The 19,948-nt window shown below is 45.4% G+C and overlaps 1 protein-coding gene across 3 annotated transcripts; it reads left to right on the top strand.

Annotated features, from left to right (window-relative positions):
- The first annotated feature begins 1,884 nt into the window (after positions 1-1,884).
- LOC124011357 (protein ALP1-like) lies at positions 1,885-18,234 on the top strand. Of its 3 annotated transcripts, none has more exons than XM_046324652.1 (5): positions 1,885-2,008; positions 15,332-15,880; positions 16,350-16,510; positions 16,673-16,805; positions 17,033-18,234. In XM_046324652.1, exons 1-5 carry the CDS (start codon positions 1,898-1,900, stop codon positions 17,363-17,365), a joined length of 1,287 nt encoding a protein of 428 aa, XP_046180608.1. In that variant the 5' UTR covers positions 1,885-1,897; the 3' UTR covers positions 17,366-18,234. The 3 variants fall into 3 exon arrangements, with proteins under 3 accessions (XP_046180608.1, XP_046180609.1, XP_046180607.1); XM_046324653.1 differs by lacking the exon at positions 1,885-2,008 and adding an exon at positions 8,307-8,539; XM_046324651.1 differs by lacking the exon at positions 1,885-2,008 and adding an exon at positions 8,307-8,599.
- Positions 18,235-19,948: the final 1,714 nt, after the last annotated feature.

Genomic DNA, 19,948 nt, shown 5'->3' with positions numbered 1-19,948 from the left:
GTGTTTTCCCTTTCCACTGTGTCAAGATTCCAGATATTTTGCTTTTGATTCGAAGTTAGTTGCAAGATCGCTCAACTTTTCCAGGATATGTTACATCAAGCACATGAAACTTCACCATCTGCCCATTTAAAACCTGGAGACCACATTTCAATTTAAAGTTGATCTTTTAGAGACACAATCTGTAATATACAGTTGAAGTCGGAAGTTTACATACACTTAATGTTAGTCATTAAAACTAGTTTTCCAACCACTCCATACATTTCTCGTTAACTAGTTTGTTTTTGCAAGTCGTTTAGGACTCTGTTAGGATCTACTTTGTGCATGACGACATTTTTCCAACAATTTGTTAGATGATTTCAACTATAATTCACTGTATCCCAATTCCAGTGGGTCAGAAGTTTACATACACAAAGTTTGCTGTGCCTTTAAACAGCTTGGAAAATTTCATTAAATGATGTCATGGCATTAGAAGCTTCTGATAGGCTACTTGACATCATTTGAGTCAATTAGAGGTGTACCTGTGGATGTATTTCAAGGCCTACCTTCAAACTCAGCCTCTTTGATTGACATCATGGGAAGATGAAATCAGCCAAGACCTCAGACAAAACAATTGTAGACCACAAGCGGGTTTTTCTTTCTACTTGCATTTGATGTGTTTCAGGGCTCATCTGTAAGAGACCTTGGTCTCAGTATGACTCCCTGATAAAATCAAAGGTAATAGTTAGGTTTTAAATCACATTTTCAGAAGTTAAATTGTAGAAATGGGCAGGGTTTATGACTGCGGCCATAGACGCTAGTAAACGACCAAATTACAGCTCTTGATGTGTTTGTCACTGAATGACGTATGCCACATTCACGTGCAGGTAGGAATTAGGAAACGGACATTTCATAGTGAGCAATTTCAAATAAGATTAAACCGGTCACATAGATGAAAGACCGCGTCCTTGCAAAGAATGTGGCAAATGCTACAGAACGAAGGTATGCTTGACCTGACATTCACGTGTGCACTCAAGGAAACCAAATGACGGTAAAGTCTGTGGCAAATGTTTCAAAACAAAGGAAGACTTGGCGAAACATACAGAGATACATACAAGAGAGAAATTATATTGCTGCAAAGACTGTGGCAAATGCTTCAACATGATACTAAACCTAACCACACACATGACATCTCACAGACTGGAGAAACCTTATTTTGCTGCATAGACTGTGGGAAATGTTTCACTCGATCACAGGGCCTTAGAATGAACAAGACCATTAACACACATGGAAGAAATCATACAGGTGTCCAATATGCAATAAATGCTTTGCCTTCCATAGCCATTTAAAATACCATCAGACTGTTCACACAGGGGAGAAATGTTATAGTTGGCACCAACCATGGGTTGTGCCGTGGCAGAGATCTTTGTGGGCTATACTCAGCCTTGTCTCAGGATGGTAAATTGGTGGTTGAAGATATCCCTCTAGTGGTGTGAGGGCTGTGCTTTGACAAACTGGGTGGGGTTATATCCTGCCTGTTTGGCCCTGTCCGGGGGTATCGTCGGATGGGGCCACAGTGTCTCCCTACCCCTCCTGTCTCAGCTTCCAGTATTTATGCTGCAGTAGTTTATGTGTCAGTGGTCTAGTGTCAGTCTGTTATATCTGGAGTATTTCTCCTGTCTTATGTGAATTTAAGTACTCTCTCTCTCTCGGTGCATGCTGGGTGTTTTTGGAGTTTGAGTGTTTGGTGTGGAAAGCTCTATCCTAACTAACTTTCTTGATTATTTTCTTTACGTGTTATTTTCTATGGTGGAGGGTTAATGCAATATTTGTTTTTAGCGGTATCCAAAGTTTTTTTTCAAAGTTAGGGTGGAAGAGGACAGAGTAACTTTCCTGGGGGTTGGAAGGTGTAGTGTGCGCAATGGCTTCTCAGCCTAGCGCGGAGGAGACGCTGTCAATACAGCATAGATTCAGGTGTGTTCCTGAGAACGGAGTTAAGGTGGAGGAGGTTCTGCTCGCGGTCGGTGAACAGGTAGGAGCTGAGTTTATACATTCTGCTTCTAGAATGAACAAAGCTGTGGTTGTGTTCATGAAAAGGGCTAATTTGGTCGGTAGGCTAATTACTAGCGGAATATTTGTAAGGGATGTGTTGGTGTCAATTTCACCTCTCTCTACCCCTTCAACAAGAGTTGCAGTGGCAAATTTGCCTCCGTTTATTACGGATGATCAAATTAGGAAAGAGCTGAGTCGTTTTGGTAAGTTTGCTAGCGGTTTCCGTGTACTGTCAGCAGGTTTTCAGGCAGATGCCGTTAAGCACGTTGTTTCGTTCAGGAGGCAAGTGTTTATGTTTCTGAACAATAATGAGCAACAGCTAAATGTGCATTTTAAAGTGAGGCATGGGGAGGGGCTCTATGCAGGTTTTGCCAGCACAGATAGTCTACGGTGTTTTGAATGTGGGGATTTGGGGCACAAGAGCTTTGCGTGCCCACATAAAGGCCATAGACAAAGTGAGGGTAATCGAGGTCAAAATGCAGGGGGTAAGGAGATGCAGACAGCAGAGGCTGGGCCTAGTCAGTCTAGAGATGGTGGTGTAGATTAGGCTGGGCCTAGTCAGTCTAGAGATGGTGGAGAAGCAGAGGCTGGGTCTAGTCAGGCTAGAGATGGCAGGGTAGTGGAGGCTGGGTCTAGTCAGGCTAGAGATGGTGGAGAAGCAGAGGCTGGGTCTAGTCAGGCTAGAGATGGTGGAGTAGCTGAGGCTGGGCCTAGACATGCTATGGAGGGTGGTGCAGATGATGCTGGGCCGAGTCATGCTATGGAGGGTGGTGTAGCTGAGGCTGGCCCTAGTCATGCTATGGAGGGTGGTGCAGATGATACTGCGTCTAGTCAGGTTATTCTAGTGGATGAGGAGAGTATAGTGGGGAAGTGTAAGAGATTAGGAGGGGAGGAGGAGGGTGTCAAGAGGAAAAGGAAAAAGGGTGTGGACAAAGGCACCATGGAAATGTTGTTGTGGGTGAGGCCCTAACCAGAGAGAAAGGTCAGGGTGGGAGATAGAGAAGAGGAGGAAAGTGAGTCTGAGGAAGAGGATGAGGAGTTATTTTTTTCAGACTCCTCTTCAATTGGCCCGGAGCTGACAGCCAGTCAACCAGAGGAGTCTAAGTACACGTTGAGAGAACTGACAAGGTTCCTGAATGAGACTAAGGGGAAAAAAGTGAATCTTGAGCCTTTTTTTATTTCCTGATCCTAGAAAGTTTGTAAGATCAGTACAACATGCTATGAGAAATGAGGGGCATGGTGTCCTCTCACCCAGGAAACGGTTTAGGTTGAGGAAGTGGGTCACAACAGTGCGTAAAGGTTTACCTTCAGACACCGTTTAAATGTTTAATTTCTTACTGACACTGGGGCTTTTTGAGCTTTGCTATTGGTCTATTTCTCTGCTGGCTTTTCTCCCACTTCTTATGGAGACTCTTCGGGTAGGCTCGCTCAATATAAATGGCGCCAGAGATGCGGGAAAGAGGAGTGTGTTGGGTGAATATGTAAAAAAAAAAAAAGTACAGGTGTTGTTTCTGCAGGAGACGCATAGTGATGTGGTGAATGAAGTTGATTGGGGGCTCTGGTGGAAAGGGGCAAGTGTGTTGAGCCATGGGACAAATCTTAGTGCAGGGGTGGCAGTCCTTTTTGCACCGGGTCTGGCTGTAAAAATTTGCTCCTCAAAGGAGGTGTGTAGGGGTAGGTTGCTTGTTGTTAAAGCAGAAATTAACAACATGTGTTTTGTCTTTATAAATGTGTATGCACCCAACACCGGGAGAGAAAGAGGGGTTCTATTTGGGAGTCTTAGACGGGAACTCTCACAAGTAGCGCCTGAGGAGACGCTGGTGATCGGAGGTGACTGGAACTGTACAATGGATTTTACAAAAGACAGAAATGGGGAAGAGTCTCATTCAGTGTCAGTGGGAGTGTTAAGGGACATCTTTAATCAGTTTGACCTAGTGGATGTTTGGAGAACTAAACATCCAAACACAAGACAGTATACGTGGGTGAAGGTTTTTGGGGCTAGGGTGAGTGCAGCTCGACTTGATCATTTTTACATGTTCAGGAATCAGAGCAATAGGCTGCTGGGTGCTACCATTCTCGGCTGTCTATTTTACCAGGGCCCTCCAGGCATCTTATTGGAAGTTCAATGTAAAGCTCTTACAAGATGCCACTTTTTGCTCAGGTTTCCAGACTTTTTGGGAAAGATGGGGGCAGCGAAGAGAGGAGTATGAGTCTCTGAGTCTTTTCTGTCAACAGTACACAGCTATCTCATCCTCAGAGGCTAGGAGAGTATTGGGGGAACTAGAGTGGTGTATTATTTTGATGGAGGTAGAGATGGTGGGGCAAGGCAATGTAGGCCTCCAGGCTAACTTAGCCGAATTACGTAGGGACCTGGGCAGTTTTTTCCAGGTTAAAGCAAAGGGAGCACTTGTAAGAGCTAGGTTCTCCATGCTCAAGGAGATGGATGCTCCCAGCTCCTTCTTCTTTGGTTTGGAAAGACAGAGCAGTGAAGCCAAGGGTATGCATTGTCTACGGCTGTCTGATGGGCGGGTGACCTTTGTGGTGGGGGAGATGCGGGAGCGGACTGTGGACTTTTATACTGAATTGTATAGGGCAGAAATGTGTGATCCTATGTGTGCTCAGGTCTTGTTCGCAGGACTCCCTAAGCTCTCTCGGGCACAGAGGGATGAAATGGACATTCCTCTGTTGTCACATGAACTGGCAGAGGCAGTAACCCAGATGTCCCCCGGTCGTGCACCCGGGGTCGATGGACTTCCAGTGGAATTTTACAAAAAATTCTGGGGAACAATTGGACAGGATTTATTTTGCGTGTTGCGTGAATGCGTCGGGGTAGGAGAGTTGCCGATGAGCTGCCGTCGGGCGGCTCTGACTCTCCTGCCCAAAAAAGGGGACTTGTGTGAACTTAAGAACTGGAGGCCTGTGGCATTACTCTGTGCGGACTACAAGATTTTTGCCAAGGTCCTCTCTAACAGACTGAAGTCCCATCTGGACTCTATAATACACAAGGACCAGACATATTGTGTACCGGGACGCTCAATCACGGACAACTTGTTCTTGATTAGGGACATGTTGGACTAGTCGAGAGGTTCTAATGTGAACTTTGGACTGGTCTCTTTAGATCAAGAGAAGGCTTGTGATAGAGTGGATCATGAGTATCTGTTTAATGTGATGTCTGTGTTTGGGTTTGGGAAGAGTTTTGTGACCTGTGTGAAGCTGTTGTATGCTGGGACGTCATGTATGGTTACGGTTGGAGGGGGGCTCAGTAGGCCAGTCTGGGTGAGACGGGGCATTAGACAAGGATGCCCACTATCTGGGCAGCTGTACACACTAGCCATTGAGCCTTTTTTAGGACTGCTATGCAGGAGACTGCGGGGAGTGTGCTGGACAGGCATGGATGTGGTGACAGGAATAGCAGTCTCAGCATATGCAGATGATGTTTCTGTGATGGTCAGGGATGGGCAAGATATGCAGGAACTAGAGACCAGTCTGAAGGTGTACGAGGGAGCTTCATCAGCTAAGGTAAACTGGGGAAAGAGCAAAGCTCTGTTATGTGGGGCATGGGGGGATAGGGCTCCTCCTCTGCTTCCAGGGGTTTGCAGTGGGGTTGTGAAGGGCTTAAAGTGTTGGGGGTGTACCTGGGCTCGGAGAGGTGGGTCAGCAAGAACTGGGAGGGGCTGTCACAGGCAGTGGTGTCAAGACTGGCCAGGTGGAGGTGGCTCCTGTCCCAAGTGTCATATAGAGGGAGGGTGCTGATAATCAACAACCTGGTGGCATCTTCCTTGTGGCATAAACTGGCTGTCCTCAACCCCCCCCGCCGGTCTGCTTGCAGACCTGCAACGTAAGCTGGTGGACTTCTTTTGGTCGGGACATCACTGGCTGAAGGCAGCAGTTTTGTACATGACCGTCCACGAAGGAGGACAGGGCCTGGTGGAACTGGAGAGCAGGATGGCTGCTTTCCGACTAAAGGCGGTGCAGAGACTGCTGTACCACACTGATGTTGGCTGGAGGGAACCAGCATGCGTGCTGCTGAGGAGAGCTGGCGGATTAGGGTTGGACCGGCAGCTGTTCCTCATGAAGCTGGAGAGGCTGAGTACAGCAGGTCTCTCAGAGTTTTACTCTGCGGTGCTGAGGGCCTGGCAGCTGCCAAGGGCCACACGAGAAGGGGGTGTGGAGCCTATCTTCCACAACCCAGCCATCCCTTTGAGATCGGTTCAGTCGGCCACCCTGCAGAGGCAACTGATGGCAGGGGGTTTACAAAGGCTGGGTGACCTGAGACTGCTGGGAGAGGAGGGGTGGAAAACCCCGGAGGTCTTGGCGCAACAAACAGGAATAACGTCTCTTAGGCTGCTGGAGAGATTCCTGGAGGAGGTCCAGGAGGCACTGTCTGAGCCGGTAAGGGGGGCGTTTGAGAGGCCAAAGGGAGAGGGGCTACCAATGTTCCCACCACTGCAGGTGACTGCAGAGACTGGAGACTGGCAAGGGGGTCTGGAGGACTTGTTAGATTTTAACACTCCGAGCCTGGGGGAGTTTAAGGGTGTGGGAGGTAAAAGCCCTCTACAACCTCTGCGTTAAGGTTTAGAAGCCTAACAGGAGTGAAGGCACATCAGTGGCAGGGGGTATGTGGGGCGGAGAGTATGGTGGGTTTTAGATGGAGGGCGCTCTACAAACCCCCAGTACCAAAGATGTCAGGGGACCTCCAATGGAGGGTTCTTCATGGAACACTGGCCACTAACAGCTGGTTGGCACGGGTTGATCCGGGAATTGGGCAGGGGTGTCCTTTCTGTCAAATGAAAGAAACTGTAATTCATGTGTTTTCTGTGTGCACCAGGTTAATACCATTACTGTCTCTGTTGGAATGTCTGTGTGACAGGTTGGGGGTGGTTTATGCTGTTGGGATGTTTATAATGGGATACAGGTATTCGAGTAAGGAGAAAGAAAAATGTGTTTTGTTGAATTTTCTGTTTGCTCAGGCAAAGTTAGCTATTTGGCTAACAAGGAGGAACAGAGTCAAAGGTGGGGGGATAACAGACCCTTTACTACTGTTTCATGGGATGGTCTCTGCGCGGCTTAGGGTTGAGTTTGAGTTCTATAAAATGATCAAATGTGTGGATAGGTTTGAGGAGATATGGTGTGTTGGGGGGGCTGTCTGTATTGCTGGGGAAGATGTTTTGGATATACGGTTGTAGGAGAGGGTTTTTGTGTATGGTGATTTGTATCATGTGGTAGATGGAAAGGTGAGTATGGTACATGTATGCAGAGTCTCTCTCTCTCTCTCTCTCTCTCTCTCTCTCTCTCTCTCTCTCTCTCTCTCTCTCTCTCTCTCTCTCTCTCTCTCTCTCTCTCTCTCTCTCTCTCTCTCTCTCTCTCTCTCTCTCTCTCTCTCTCTCTCTCTCTCTCTCTCTCTCTCTCTCTCTCTCTCTCTCTCTCGACAGCAGGAGTGGTAGAGATACTCTGAATGATCAGCTATGAAAAGCCAACCGACAGTTACTCCTGAGCTATTATTATTTGACCCTGTCATAATTTTCTGTATATTTTTTTCTGTTTTCGCACATCACAACATGAATACGTTAGGAATACATGAGTAAAGGTGCCAAGGTCTGAACTCAGTGGGCTCCTTGTTTGTATATATTTGAAAATGAAATAATTTGTAAAGTCTTCTCTTTTTACTTGTGACAACACAACACTATTGATGAAGCAATTAGGTGACAACTTGATAGTGCCCCACTTGCAGCGACCTACCCTCCAGGACACTGCTGGCTTCAGTTAGCCCACACCATTGTGTATTACTCATCATATTTAGTGATTTCTTAAGACTGCAGTCCCTGTGACATTTGGGACACTGTCATCTATATGTACAGAAAGCCCACCAAAACTGCTATTTGTTTAAAATACAGTATTTAAATAGGTCACATCTGTTTTTGACTGAATTCATCAAAGTACATATCTTGTTTTATTAAAGTTGTTTTTTTAATGGATGTCATTTGAATGCCTCAGTTTCCGTTATTGTACATGATTACTATGATCAAACATGTCCAATGTTATCCATCATATCTTTATTCTTTGGTGTGGTTGATTGGTTAAAATACTGAGATCTTCATCCTATTCCTAAACTGTTCGATTTGTTAAGTTAAAGTAAATCATATTTATTCAAGTATTTTTTTGTGGACAAAATATATAGCCTAATCTGTTCGCTACAACATTTAGCATTAACAGTAAAACTTTTATTTTGAAATTCGTGGGAAAATACTACCGGAAATTCAACCTGGTGTTGTTCTAATCTTCCTTCAACCGAGTTCAAGACCGAACCGCCCATTGCACGTTAGAACCTTATGTACCTCAATGGTTAGAAATCATGTTTGCTTTTGTCAATTTGTGAGAAGCTCTTCAACTGTTGAAATATATTAAAATGGCTGATGAAGACAAGCTTCAGCCGTTAATGTTTCTTATGACCTATATGCTGATGAAGCGCCGAAGAGACATAAACAACGCGGATACACAGAGACTCAATGAGGTGAAGAGACGTATCCGCCACAGACAATACTTCTTCCAAAGACAGAGGCGAATGCTCATGGTACTGTAATCTGACAAAGCTAAACCAAGCCATTTATATTGAAGTTCATTGTTTATGCACACGCATAAACAAAGCAATAAACTCTGTGTCACATAAGCGGTTCAACCGTGTTTCTCAAAATTCTAATTTCGAAGTGGTTGTAAACGTCAAATTAAGAAGTGTTTAATGTTACGTTTAGGCATTAACTCCGAACGGTGAAGGTTTTGGATCGGCTTGAAACGAAAGTCTCAAAAGTAACTTTATATTGCTGGATTCAGACATGTAACATTTTGCACCAGATGCAGATACTTACCAGTCCACAATGACCTAGCAAAACTTACTTTAACAGCGCCCACAAGCAATAAATCACGAGGGCGTGTGGTATATGGCCAATCAGTGGCAATTTTAGCATGTAAATCTTGGAGGGGCAAACCCCATTTTTGCCATGCCAGCATGGCACAACACTACACAATACATTAATTGCACTATAACGGTGACAAACGGTGCTCACAAACTGTTAGGGCTTTACAGTGCCTTCGGAAAGTATTCAGACTCCTTGACATTTTTCACATTTTGTTAGGTTACAGCCTGATTGTAAAATTGATTTTTTTTTAAAGAAGCTCTCATCACACAATTACCGAAAATGACAAAACAAAAACAAGCTTAGAATGTTTTGCTATTTAATAAAAAAACGATCACATTTACATAAGTATTAATACCCTTTATTCAATACATTGTTGAAGCAGCGATTACAGCCTCAAGTCTTCTAGGGTATGACGCTACAAGCTTGGTACACCTGTATTTGGATAGTTTTTCCCATTCTCTGCAGATCCTCTCAAGCTCTGTCAGGTTGGGTGGGGAGTGTTGCTGCACAGCTATTTTCAGGTTTCTGCAGGGATTTTTGATCGGGTTCAAGTCCGGGCTCTGGCTGGGCCACTCAAGGAAATTCGGAGACTTGTCCCGAAGCCACTCCTGCGTTGTCTTGGCTGTGTGCTTAGGGTCATTGTCCTGTTGGAAGATGAACCTTCTCCTCAGTCTGAGGTCCTGAGCTCTCTGGAGCAGGTTTTCATCAAGGAACTCTCTGTACTTTGCTCCGTTCATCTTTGCCTCAATCCTGACTAGTCTCCCAGTCCCTGCCCGTGAAAAACATCCCTACAGCATGATGCTGTCGCCACCATGCTTCACCGTAGGGATGGGGCCAGGTTTCCTCCAGACATGACTATTGGCATTCAGGCCAAATAGTTCAATCTTGGTTTCATCAGACCAGAGAATCTTCTTTCTCATGGTCTGACGGTCTTTAGGTGCCTTTTGGCAAACTCCAAGCGGGATGTTGTACCTTTTACTGAGGAATGGCTTCCGTCTGGTTACTCTACCATAAAGGCTTGATTGATGGAGTGCTGCAGAGATGGTTGGTCTTCTGGAAGGTTCTCCCATCTCCACAGAGGAACTCGAGAGTTATGTCAGAGTGACCATCGGGTTCTTGGTCACCTCCCTGACCAAGACCTTTCTCCCCTGATTGCTCAGTTTGTCCAAGAGACTTGGTGGTTACAAACTTCTTCCATTTAAGAATGATGAAGGCCACTGTGTTCTTGGGGACCTTCAATGCTGCAGAAATGTTTTGGTACCTTTCCCCAGATCTGTGCCTCGACACAATCCTGTCTCGGAGCTCTATGGACAATTCCTCATGGCTTGGTTTTTGCTCTGACATGCACTGTCAACTGTGGGACCTTATCTAGACAGGTGTGTGCCTTTCCAAATCATATCCAATCAATTGAATTTACCACATGTCCAATCAAGTTGTAGAAACATCTTGAGGATGATCAATGGAAACAGGGTGCACCTGAGCTCAATTTTTTGTCTCATAGCAAAGGTTCTGAATAATTATATAAAAACGGTATTTCTGTTTTTAATTTTTAATAACTTTGCAAACATTTCTAAAAACTTCTTGGCTTTGTCATTATGGGGTTTTGTGTGTAGATTGATGAGGATTTTTTTATTTATTTAATACATTTTAGAATAAGGCTGTAATGTAACAAAATGTGGAAAAAGTAAATGGGTCTGAATACTTTCGAAAGGCACTGTTCATAAAGATGTCTCAACAGCAGAGCTTTCTTTTCAGCACCATGGAGTGAATCCTTACCACCGCTATAACTGGCTATCGGCGGAGCCTTGTCTGGCAGCGAAACGGTTAATTTAGCCTCATTTACTCCCTTTTTAAAAAACATAGCTGATATGGCTGACTTGCTTAACTTCTCTGATCTAGCGATCCTGGATATGGGTTGAATTCGACAACATACGGTGTTCGCCACAAATAGTCATATTAAACATTCCTGAAAATACAAGTGTCTCACATGCTTCAAAAGCCTAGAATCTTGCTAATCCAACACAGTTGGATTAGCAAGGATTTACTGCGAAAGAATACGATGCGATTATCTGAGCACAGACCCCCATATCAAACTACTTGTTCAACCAGCACTTGCGTAACAAAATCACAGATTGCATTGAAATAAATCATTTACCTTTGAAGATCTTGCTCTGTTTGCAATCCCAAGGCTCATTGTTACACAATGAATGGTCTTTTGTTCGGTTAAATCCATTTTTTATAGCCTAACACAAAACATTTTGTTGAACGCTTATCTCGTTGAATTTCGTGTCATTCAATTTTCGACGAAACCCCGACGTAAATACATAGACTATAACTGACTTTATCCAGTCATGTTTGGTTTCCTTGCAATCAACTGTTTGTTTGTAACACAACCAAACCTGATGGGTCATTTCGCAGGACGTATTGACCCCCCAAAAAAATGATTGGAAGATAACAAGTGACGAGCTCATTGTGCACTAATTATAGGACCACTGTCTCGTTGATTGACTGTATTTTAACCCAATGACCACTGATCGTCTTGAAATCTAGCTGGGTAGATAGCCAATCAGCTGAGGTAGGCGGCAATATGCAATGGTTGTGTGTTGGAAGACCAACCCATGTCGTAAACTCCAGTGTAAAGAGAGTCATTCGCTATTGAAGTTTTATTCCGGAAGGAGCTACGCATTTTACGCACAGCGTTATTTTTGGTAAACGCCTAGATTCAGCTGTTTATATATCAATCAGTATAGCGACTAAGTCAGGGAAAGCTAAATCTAAGTCTAGCTGTACAGATGTACACACAATTTTAGAAGAAATTGATCGGAAAAGTGAGACAGAGATTGTTGTAGGACGATTCATTTAGCGATTCCCAAGTGGAGGAATATTTTTTGAACTGAGAGGACACCATTGTAGCCACTGTGTATAATCTGTAAATTGCCTGCAGAAGAGGAACAACGTCACCGCTTTGGACTGGTACGTTCTTCTCATGCTAATGCTTGAAATTAATAATATAAAATATATTTGTGAAATGAAATAGCCTATGATGCTGTTGAGGGGAGGGCAGGCCCACAACAATGGCCAAAGTGAAATGGAGACAGTAGATGCAGCTGGTCTGTTGTAATATAATAGAGACAGTAGATCTAGCTGAAATGTCATAATATAAAAGAGACAGTAGATGTAGCAGGTCTATAATAATATTTTCAACCTTATGTTCCCTGTACTCTATATATATATATATATATATATCTGTCTATTATAACTCAGCAGCACAATATTGTGTAGAGCTTTGGCAAAGTAGGTGATGTTATATCCTTCCTGTTGGGCCCTGTCCGGGAGTCTCATCGGATGGGGCCACAGTGTCTCCTGCCCCTCCTGTCTCAGCCTCCAGTATTTATGCTGCAGTAGTTTATGTGTCGGGGGGCTAGGGTCAGTTTGTTATATCTGGAGTACTTCTTCTGTCTTATCCGGTGTCCTGTGTGAATTTAAGTATGCTCTCTCTAATTCTCTCTGAGGACCTGAGCCCTAGGACCATGCGTCAGGACTACCTGGCATGATGACTCCTTGCTGTCCCCAATCCACCTGGCCTTGCTGCTGTTCCAGTTTCAACTGTTCTGCCTGCGGCTATGGAACCCTAAACTGTTCATATTTACTCTTGAGGTGCTGTCCTGTTGCATCCTCTACAACTACTGTGATTATTATTATTTGACCCTGCGTGTCATCTATGAACATTTGAAAATCTCGGCCATGTTCTGTTATAATTTCCACCCGGCACAGCCAGAAGAGGACTGGCCACCCCTCATAGCCTGGTTCCTCTCTAGGTTTCTTCCTAGGTTTTGGCCTTTCTAGGGAGTCTTTCCTAGCCACCGTGCTTCTACACCTGCATTGCTTGCTGTTTGGGGTTTTAGGCTGGGTTTCTGTACAACACTTTGAGATATTAGCTGATGTACGAAGGGCTATATAAATACATTTGATTTGATAGAGGACTGAGGGTCTTCCAAATATTGAAAGTGTGCAAATAGTTACCCATGTTATTTTGTAAATGTATATATTTTTTCTACATTTTTGGATGGGGTGTGTTAGAATACCTTTTTGGCATTTTGTATATAGTTATTTGTATACCTTCACCAAATTGGCCACTTGGGTACATTTGGGCTACTTGTGTGGGACACCTGGGTGACTTCATGATAAATGTCATGTAGCACACTCATTTTGGAAGTTATTCTGAAACTTTGCACAAGTACTGTTGCCCTCTTGTATTTTTCTCTGAAATTGTCCCCATCATCCTATCTGAATGTTTATTTTATCTTGTTCATTTTAAAGATGATGATACAAAAATAAAAAACATGTTTTTTTTCATTGTATTATCTAAACCAGATCTATTGTGTTATATTCTCCTACATTCAATTCACATTTACAAAAACTCTAGACATACAAAAAAATAGAAAATACAAAAACTAGCGTAACCACTCTAGTCACACCCTGACCTAACCAAAATATAGAGAAAACAGATATCTCAGGTCAGGGCATTACAGTACACACACCCCCCCCCCCTGAACCTATAGGGGAGGGTCCGGGTGGACATCTACCCTCGGTGGCGGCTCCGGTTCTGGACGCAGCCCCCCCCCCCTCTTTACGCTGATCCCTCTGCCTTTGTGGAACCGGACTGTGGATCATCGCCGGAGGCTCTGGACTGTGGATCATCGCCGGAGGCCCCGGACTGTGGACCGTCGTTGGAGGTTCCGGACTTGAAACTCGCCGGAAACTCCGAACTGGAAGCTGTCGCCGGAAGCTCCGGACTGGAAGCTGTTGCCGGAAGCTCCGGACTGGGAACTGTTGCCGGAAGCTCCGGACTGGGAACTGTCGCCGGAAGCTCCGGACTGGGAACTGTCGCCGGAAACTCTGGACTGTGAAGGCGCACTTGAGGCCTAATGCGTGGGACCGGTACTGGTGTTACCGGGCTGATGACACGCACCTCAGGACGAGTGCAGGGAGGAGGCACAGGACGTACTGGACTGTGGAGACGCACTGGAGATCTGATGCGTGGTGCCGGCACTGGTGGTACCGGGCTGGGGACACGCGCCTCAGGACGAGTGCGGGAAGGAGGCACAGGACGTAATGGACTGTGGAGGCGTACTGGAGGTCTGGAGCGTAGAACTGACACAACCCGTCCTGGCTGGATGTTTATTTTCTCCCTGCAAATGCGGGGTGCTGGCACAGGACGCACTGGGCTGTGCAGACGCACCGGAGACACTGTGCGCAGAGCTGGCGCAGGATATCCTGGTCCAAGGAGGCGTACTGGTGACCAGGAGCGCTGAGCCGGCACCATCCGTCCTCCATTTGTGGATAATGGCTCTCACCGTGGTTAGCTGGAGTCCCAAAGCTTTAGAAATGGCTTTGTAACCCTTTCCAGACTGATGATGTCAATTATTTTGTTTCTCATCTGTTCCTGAATTTCTTTGGATCGTGGCATGATGTCTTGCTTTTTGAGATCTTTTGACCTACGTCACTTTGTCAGACAGGTTCTATTTAAGTGATTTCTTGATTCAACAGGTCTTGCTGTAATCAGGCCTGGGTGTGGCTGGTGAAATTGAACTCAGCTTTCCAAAAAATGTGATTAACCACAGTAAATTCATGTTTTAACAAGGGGGGGGGGGGCAATTACTTTTTCACATAGGGCCATGAAGGTTCGGATAGCTTTTTCCCTTAATACATAAAAGTATCACTTAAAGATTGCATTTTGTGTTTACTTGTGTTATCTTGGTGTAATATTAAAATTGTTTGATAATCTAAAACATTGTAAGTGTGACAAATGTGCAGAAATATAAGAAATCAGGAAGGGGGCAAATACTTTTTCACAGCACTGTATGTGAGAATGCTGTTGATCGACTACAGCTCAGCGTTCAACACCATTGTGCCCACGAAGCTCATAACTAAGCTAAGGACTCTGGGGCTAAACACCTCCCTCTGCAACTGGATCTATATATGTGCGTGTGTAAATGTATATATATACATTTTTTTGCTAAACAGGTGGGGCTCAAAACGGGCCCCACAAGCCCTGAATGACAGGTCACCACTTTGGCCAATATGCCACGGCTAAGGGCTGTTTTTAGGCACAACTCAACGCGGAGTTCCTGGATACAGCCCTTAGCCGTGGTATATTGGCAATATACCATAAACCACCAAGGTGCCTTATTGCTATTATAATTAGATTAATTAGAGCAGTGCAAATAAATGTTTTGTCATACCCGTGGTATAGGGTTTGATATATCACGGCTTTCGGCCAATAAGCATTCTGCGCTTAAACCACCCGGTTTATAATACTGATTTGTATCATTGGTGAAAACAAAGACCCCCCCCCCCTCTCTGTCTCTCCCTCTTTCTCTCTCCAGATGCTGACAGCTCGAGACGTGCGCTGCAGCTGTGGCATCCGTACCCGACCCTGGACCAGCACGGAGTGCACTGATTGGTGGGAGCGGGTAGTGATGACTGAGTTCCAGCCCTCTGATTGGCTGGAGAAGTTCCGCATGAGCCGGGAGACCTTCTTCTTCCTGTGTGGCAAGCTGAAACCCCGCCTGGCTCGCCAGGACACCCACTTCCGCCGGGCGCTTCCGCTGGAGAAGCGTGTGGCGGTTGCCCTGTGGCGGCTGGCGTCCAACATTGAGTACCGCACCATCAGTGGGCTGTTTGGCGTGGGCAGCTCCACGGTGTGTAAGTGTGTGAGGGACGTGTGTCACGCCATTGTCACACTACTCCGGCCCGTCTACCTATGCTCGCCCAGCGTACAGGAAATAGAAGACTCTGCACGTCACTTCCTATCTCGCTGGGGCTTCCCTCACTGCGTGGGTGCCGTGGCAACCCTCCACACTGCCATCCTCACGCCGTCCGCTAACGTGGCCAACTACGCCAACCCAGACGGGTGGCTCTCTGTGGTCTCCCAGGTAGGACAGGACCTCTGCTGCAATAAATAGCCCAGGCTTTTATTTGCTTCAATTGCTGAACACAGCCAGATCTTATTAGAGACAGGCTTCTATTTGAGCCAAGCGTCTATTTTTCCTCAATAAAATGTTGAAAAGACTACCACGCCATTTATTGTGACCAGTATGACCAATATAAACATTAGAATAAGATCCTTCGCAAATCAGACTTGCAAAGACTAGGCTGCCTATCATAAACCCCAGATTTTGCGGTTTAGCACCATGGAGAGCGTGTGCCTATAACAATTCATTTAGACACACATTTGCTGAAATTTGTGCCGATGCCCGGCTATTGAAAGGGTCAGGTGGCTATTTGAGACTCGGCATTTAATTGAAGTGTTACAGTATATGGTTGTGTTTGACTGCCTGTCTGTGAGATAGTAACATTCATCTGCCTGTCTGTGAGGTAGTAACACTCATATCTGTCTGTTAGGTGGCTGTGAACGGGCTGGGTCAGTTCTGGGACGTCTGTGCTGGTTTCCCTGGCAGCACTGAGCCGACAGCCATCTTGCAGAACTCAGCACTTTGGGCGTCGGCCTCTGAGGGCGTGCTGTCACCTGACCCACCCCCGAGCTTCATGGGAAAACCCCTGAGGTATCATTGATATTATTATTTACCCTTTTAGATAGTGCTATCATTATTACTTGTATAAGTATGAGCAGTAATAGTAGCCCAGTGATACAATTACTATTGTTATCCCTCTGGTGACCTGTGTCCTACCAGCCTAATAGACTGAGAGCACATTGTCTTGTCCAGATATGTGTTGTTGGGGGAGTCAGGGTACCCCCTCCAGCCCTGGCTGATGAAGGCCTATTCCAAGAAGAAGGAGGAGGATGATGTGGAGGAGGAGGAAGGGGGGCACGCGGAGGCCCGTAGGGCCTTCAACCAGGCAGGTTTTATTTTCAACAACGTAAAACAGAATCACTCATGGATTAAACTCAAAGTAGTAACGTGTTAAAAAAAAATCCCAATTTCAGTGAACATTTCAGACGTTTTACACAGTTGTGAGCTAAATTTACACATTGGACTGTAGTAGACCCAGAGTTTTGCTGCAGTAAATCATTTTTTGTTGTTGTTGATCAACGTTTAACCTGGTTACTTTGTCTCCTGCTGTAGCGATTTGTGCGGGCGTGGCGTGGGGCGGCAACGGCGCTTCTTCGCCTGCGGGCGCGCTGGCAATGCCTGAGCAAGAGGAACGACTGCAGCCTGGACGTGGTGCCCACCATGATCCTGGCCTGCTGCATCCTGCATAACGTGTGTGAGGCCCATGGAGATTTGTTCCGGGGGGAATGGCATGGCGAGGTGACCAAGGGTGAGAATGCCCAGCCTGGTCACACTGCGGGACACGCCCCCTCTCCCTCTGGAACTTCAGACCACCTCCAGGGTGAGGAGGTCAGAAAATTGTTCTGTCACTACTTCCAGCAGTCACAACTACAACAACAGGACTAATGGAATGGACAGTGTTGTGATGGGGAAAGAGGGGGGGAAAAATCTAGAATTCTCCACAAGATTCTCACGACTGTATACATGGCCCTGGCCAGCATTCCAGTTACTGTCCCTACAATCTCTATCAGCCTGTATTCATAAAGCATCTCAGACTAGTAGGTAGTGCTGATCTAAGATCAGCGTGGCCTTTTTAGATCATAGTGAACAAGATTATGGACAGGGGGGACCTGATCCTAGATCTGCACTCCTATTCTGAGATACTTTCTCTCTCTCTCTCTCTCTCTCGTGCAACTCCTCTCTGTTCTGTTACTGTTTTTTGGGGGTTTTGTTCTCTCGTAGGTTGTTAGTGTGTCTAAATAGTTGTGTAGCTCAGTGATCATGTGCATATGGGGTATATAGTCATGCTTTTTAGTGATGCACAATACAAGTGACATTTTCTGTTCGGTCTGTCACTACATTTGTATCTACGGTTACACTGACATTGTTCTATGCCCCGATTTAAACAAGAAAAAATAGAACATTGTTCTAGCTACCTAGTACATACACTGCACTTTTTGTAGCTGTAAATAAGATCTACTGTCTCCAATCTCCTACTCTTCCTCTACTGGAAGACATCCTAGGGGAAACACTTCCAGCTGACAGAGCTGCCCTCTTAGCAGAGAATGTGGACATTCTTGTCTTTCTGAAAAATAACTTTCAAATAGAATGACTGTCACTGAATATAAGCTGAAGGTGAGCAGGCTTAAAATGCCTTCGGAAAGTATTCAGATCTCTCTAGCTTTGACACATTTTGTTACATTGCAGCCTTATTTCAAAATAAATATATAATAATTATTCTCATCAATCTACACACAATACCCCATAATGACAAAGCGGAAATGTTTTTTTTTTCTGAATGTTTATTTATTTATTACGAATAAAAAACAGAAAAACCTTACATAAGTATTCAGACCCTTTGCTATGAGACTTGAAATTGAACTCGGGTGCATCCTGTTTCCATTGATCATTCTTGAGATGTTTCTACAACTTGATTGGAGTCCACCTGTGGTAAATTAAATTGATTGGATATGATTTGGATAAGCACACAGTTGACAGTGCATGTCAGAGCAAAAACCAAGCCATGAGGTCGAAAGGAATTGTCCTTACAGCTCCGAGACAGGATTGTGTCGCGGCACAGATCTAGGGAAGAGTACAAAAAAATGTCTGCAGACTTGAAAGTCCCCAAGAACACAGTGGCCTCCATCATTCTTAAATTGAAGAAGTTTGGAACCACCAAGACTCTTCCCAGAGCTGACCACCCGGCCAAACTGAGCAATCGGGGGAGAAGGGCCTTGGTCAGGGAGGTGACCGAGAACTCGATGGTCACTCTGACAAAGCTCCAGAGTTCCTCTGTGGAGATAGGATAACTTTCCAGAAGGACAACCATCTCTGCAGCACTCCAACAATCAGGCCTTTATGGTAGAGTGGCCATACAGAAGCAACACCTCAGTAAAAGGCACATGACAGCCCACTTAGAGTTTGCCAAAAGGCACCTAAAGGACTCAGACCATGAGAAACGAGATTCTCTGATCTGATGAAACCAAGATGCAACTTTGGCCTGAAAGCCAAGCATCAAATCTGGAAGAAACCTGGCCCCATCCTTACTGTGAAGCATGGTGGTGGTGGCAGCATCATGCTGTGGGGATGTTTTTCAGCGGCAGGGACTGGGAGACTAGTCAGGATTGAGGGAAAGATGAACAGAGCAAAGTACAGAGAGATCCTTGATGAAAACCTGCTCCAGAGCATTCAGGGCATCAGACTGGGGCAAAGGTTCACCTTCCAACAGAACAGCAACCCTAGGCACATAGTCTGAATATCCTTGAGTGGCACAGCCAGAGCCCGGACTTGAACCCGTATTGTGTGTAGATTGATGAAAGGAAAACATAATTAAATTACATTTTTAATAAGGCTGTAACGTAGCAAAATGTGGAAAAAGTCAAGGGGCTTGAATACTTTCCGTATGTGCTGGTGATTTGAATTGATTGTGGTCTACTGCAGTTAAATGTATGTTGTAATGAACATGATTTCCCTTCTGTGCCGAACACCCGTTATACCCCTAGACAAGACCTTTTTACAACATTTTAGTAATTAGCAGACGCTCTTATCCAGAGTGACATACAATAGCAATTAGGGTTAAGTGCCTTGCTCAAGGGCAGATCAACATATTTTTCACCTAGTCGGTTCAGGAATTCTAACCAGCAACCTTTCTGTTACTGGTCCAACTCTTAACTGCTAGTCTACCATCCATATTTAACCCAGCTGCAGACTGGCTTCACAGGGCGATAAATAAGGGGGATCCTCCCCACTGGCGTTGTGAAACTCAGGACCCCACTAGAACCAATGAGAGTTCTCCTGGTGCAGCCTGGCCTGCAGGCCGGGATTCAGGAGCACTGAGGTGTCGTAGCTCTCAGGGGCCCCGCCCCTGACCACGGTGTAGTCCAGCCTCTCTTGTTCTTCTAAAGCACCACTGGTCCAGGAGCCTTCTGGAGATGTCCGTCCATCTGATCTGGGCTCTCCCTCTCTGTGTGCTCGTTGTTTCCAGCTTCA

The sequence above is a fragment of the Oncorhynchus gorbuscha genome, linkage group LG23 (assembly GCF_021184085.1).
Source record: "Oncorhynchus gorbuscha isolate QuinsamMale2020 ecotype Even-year linkage group LG23, OgorEven_v1.0, whole genome shotgun sequence".
Classification (NCBI taxonomy): domain Eukaryota; kingdom Metazoa; phylum Chordata; class Actinopteri; order Salmoniformes; family Salmonidae; genus Oncorhynchus; species Oncorhynchus gorbuscha.
This window is presented reverse-complemented; position numbering and strand designations above follow the sequence as displayed.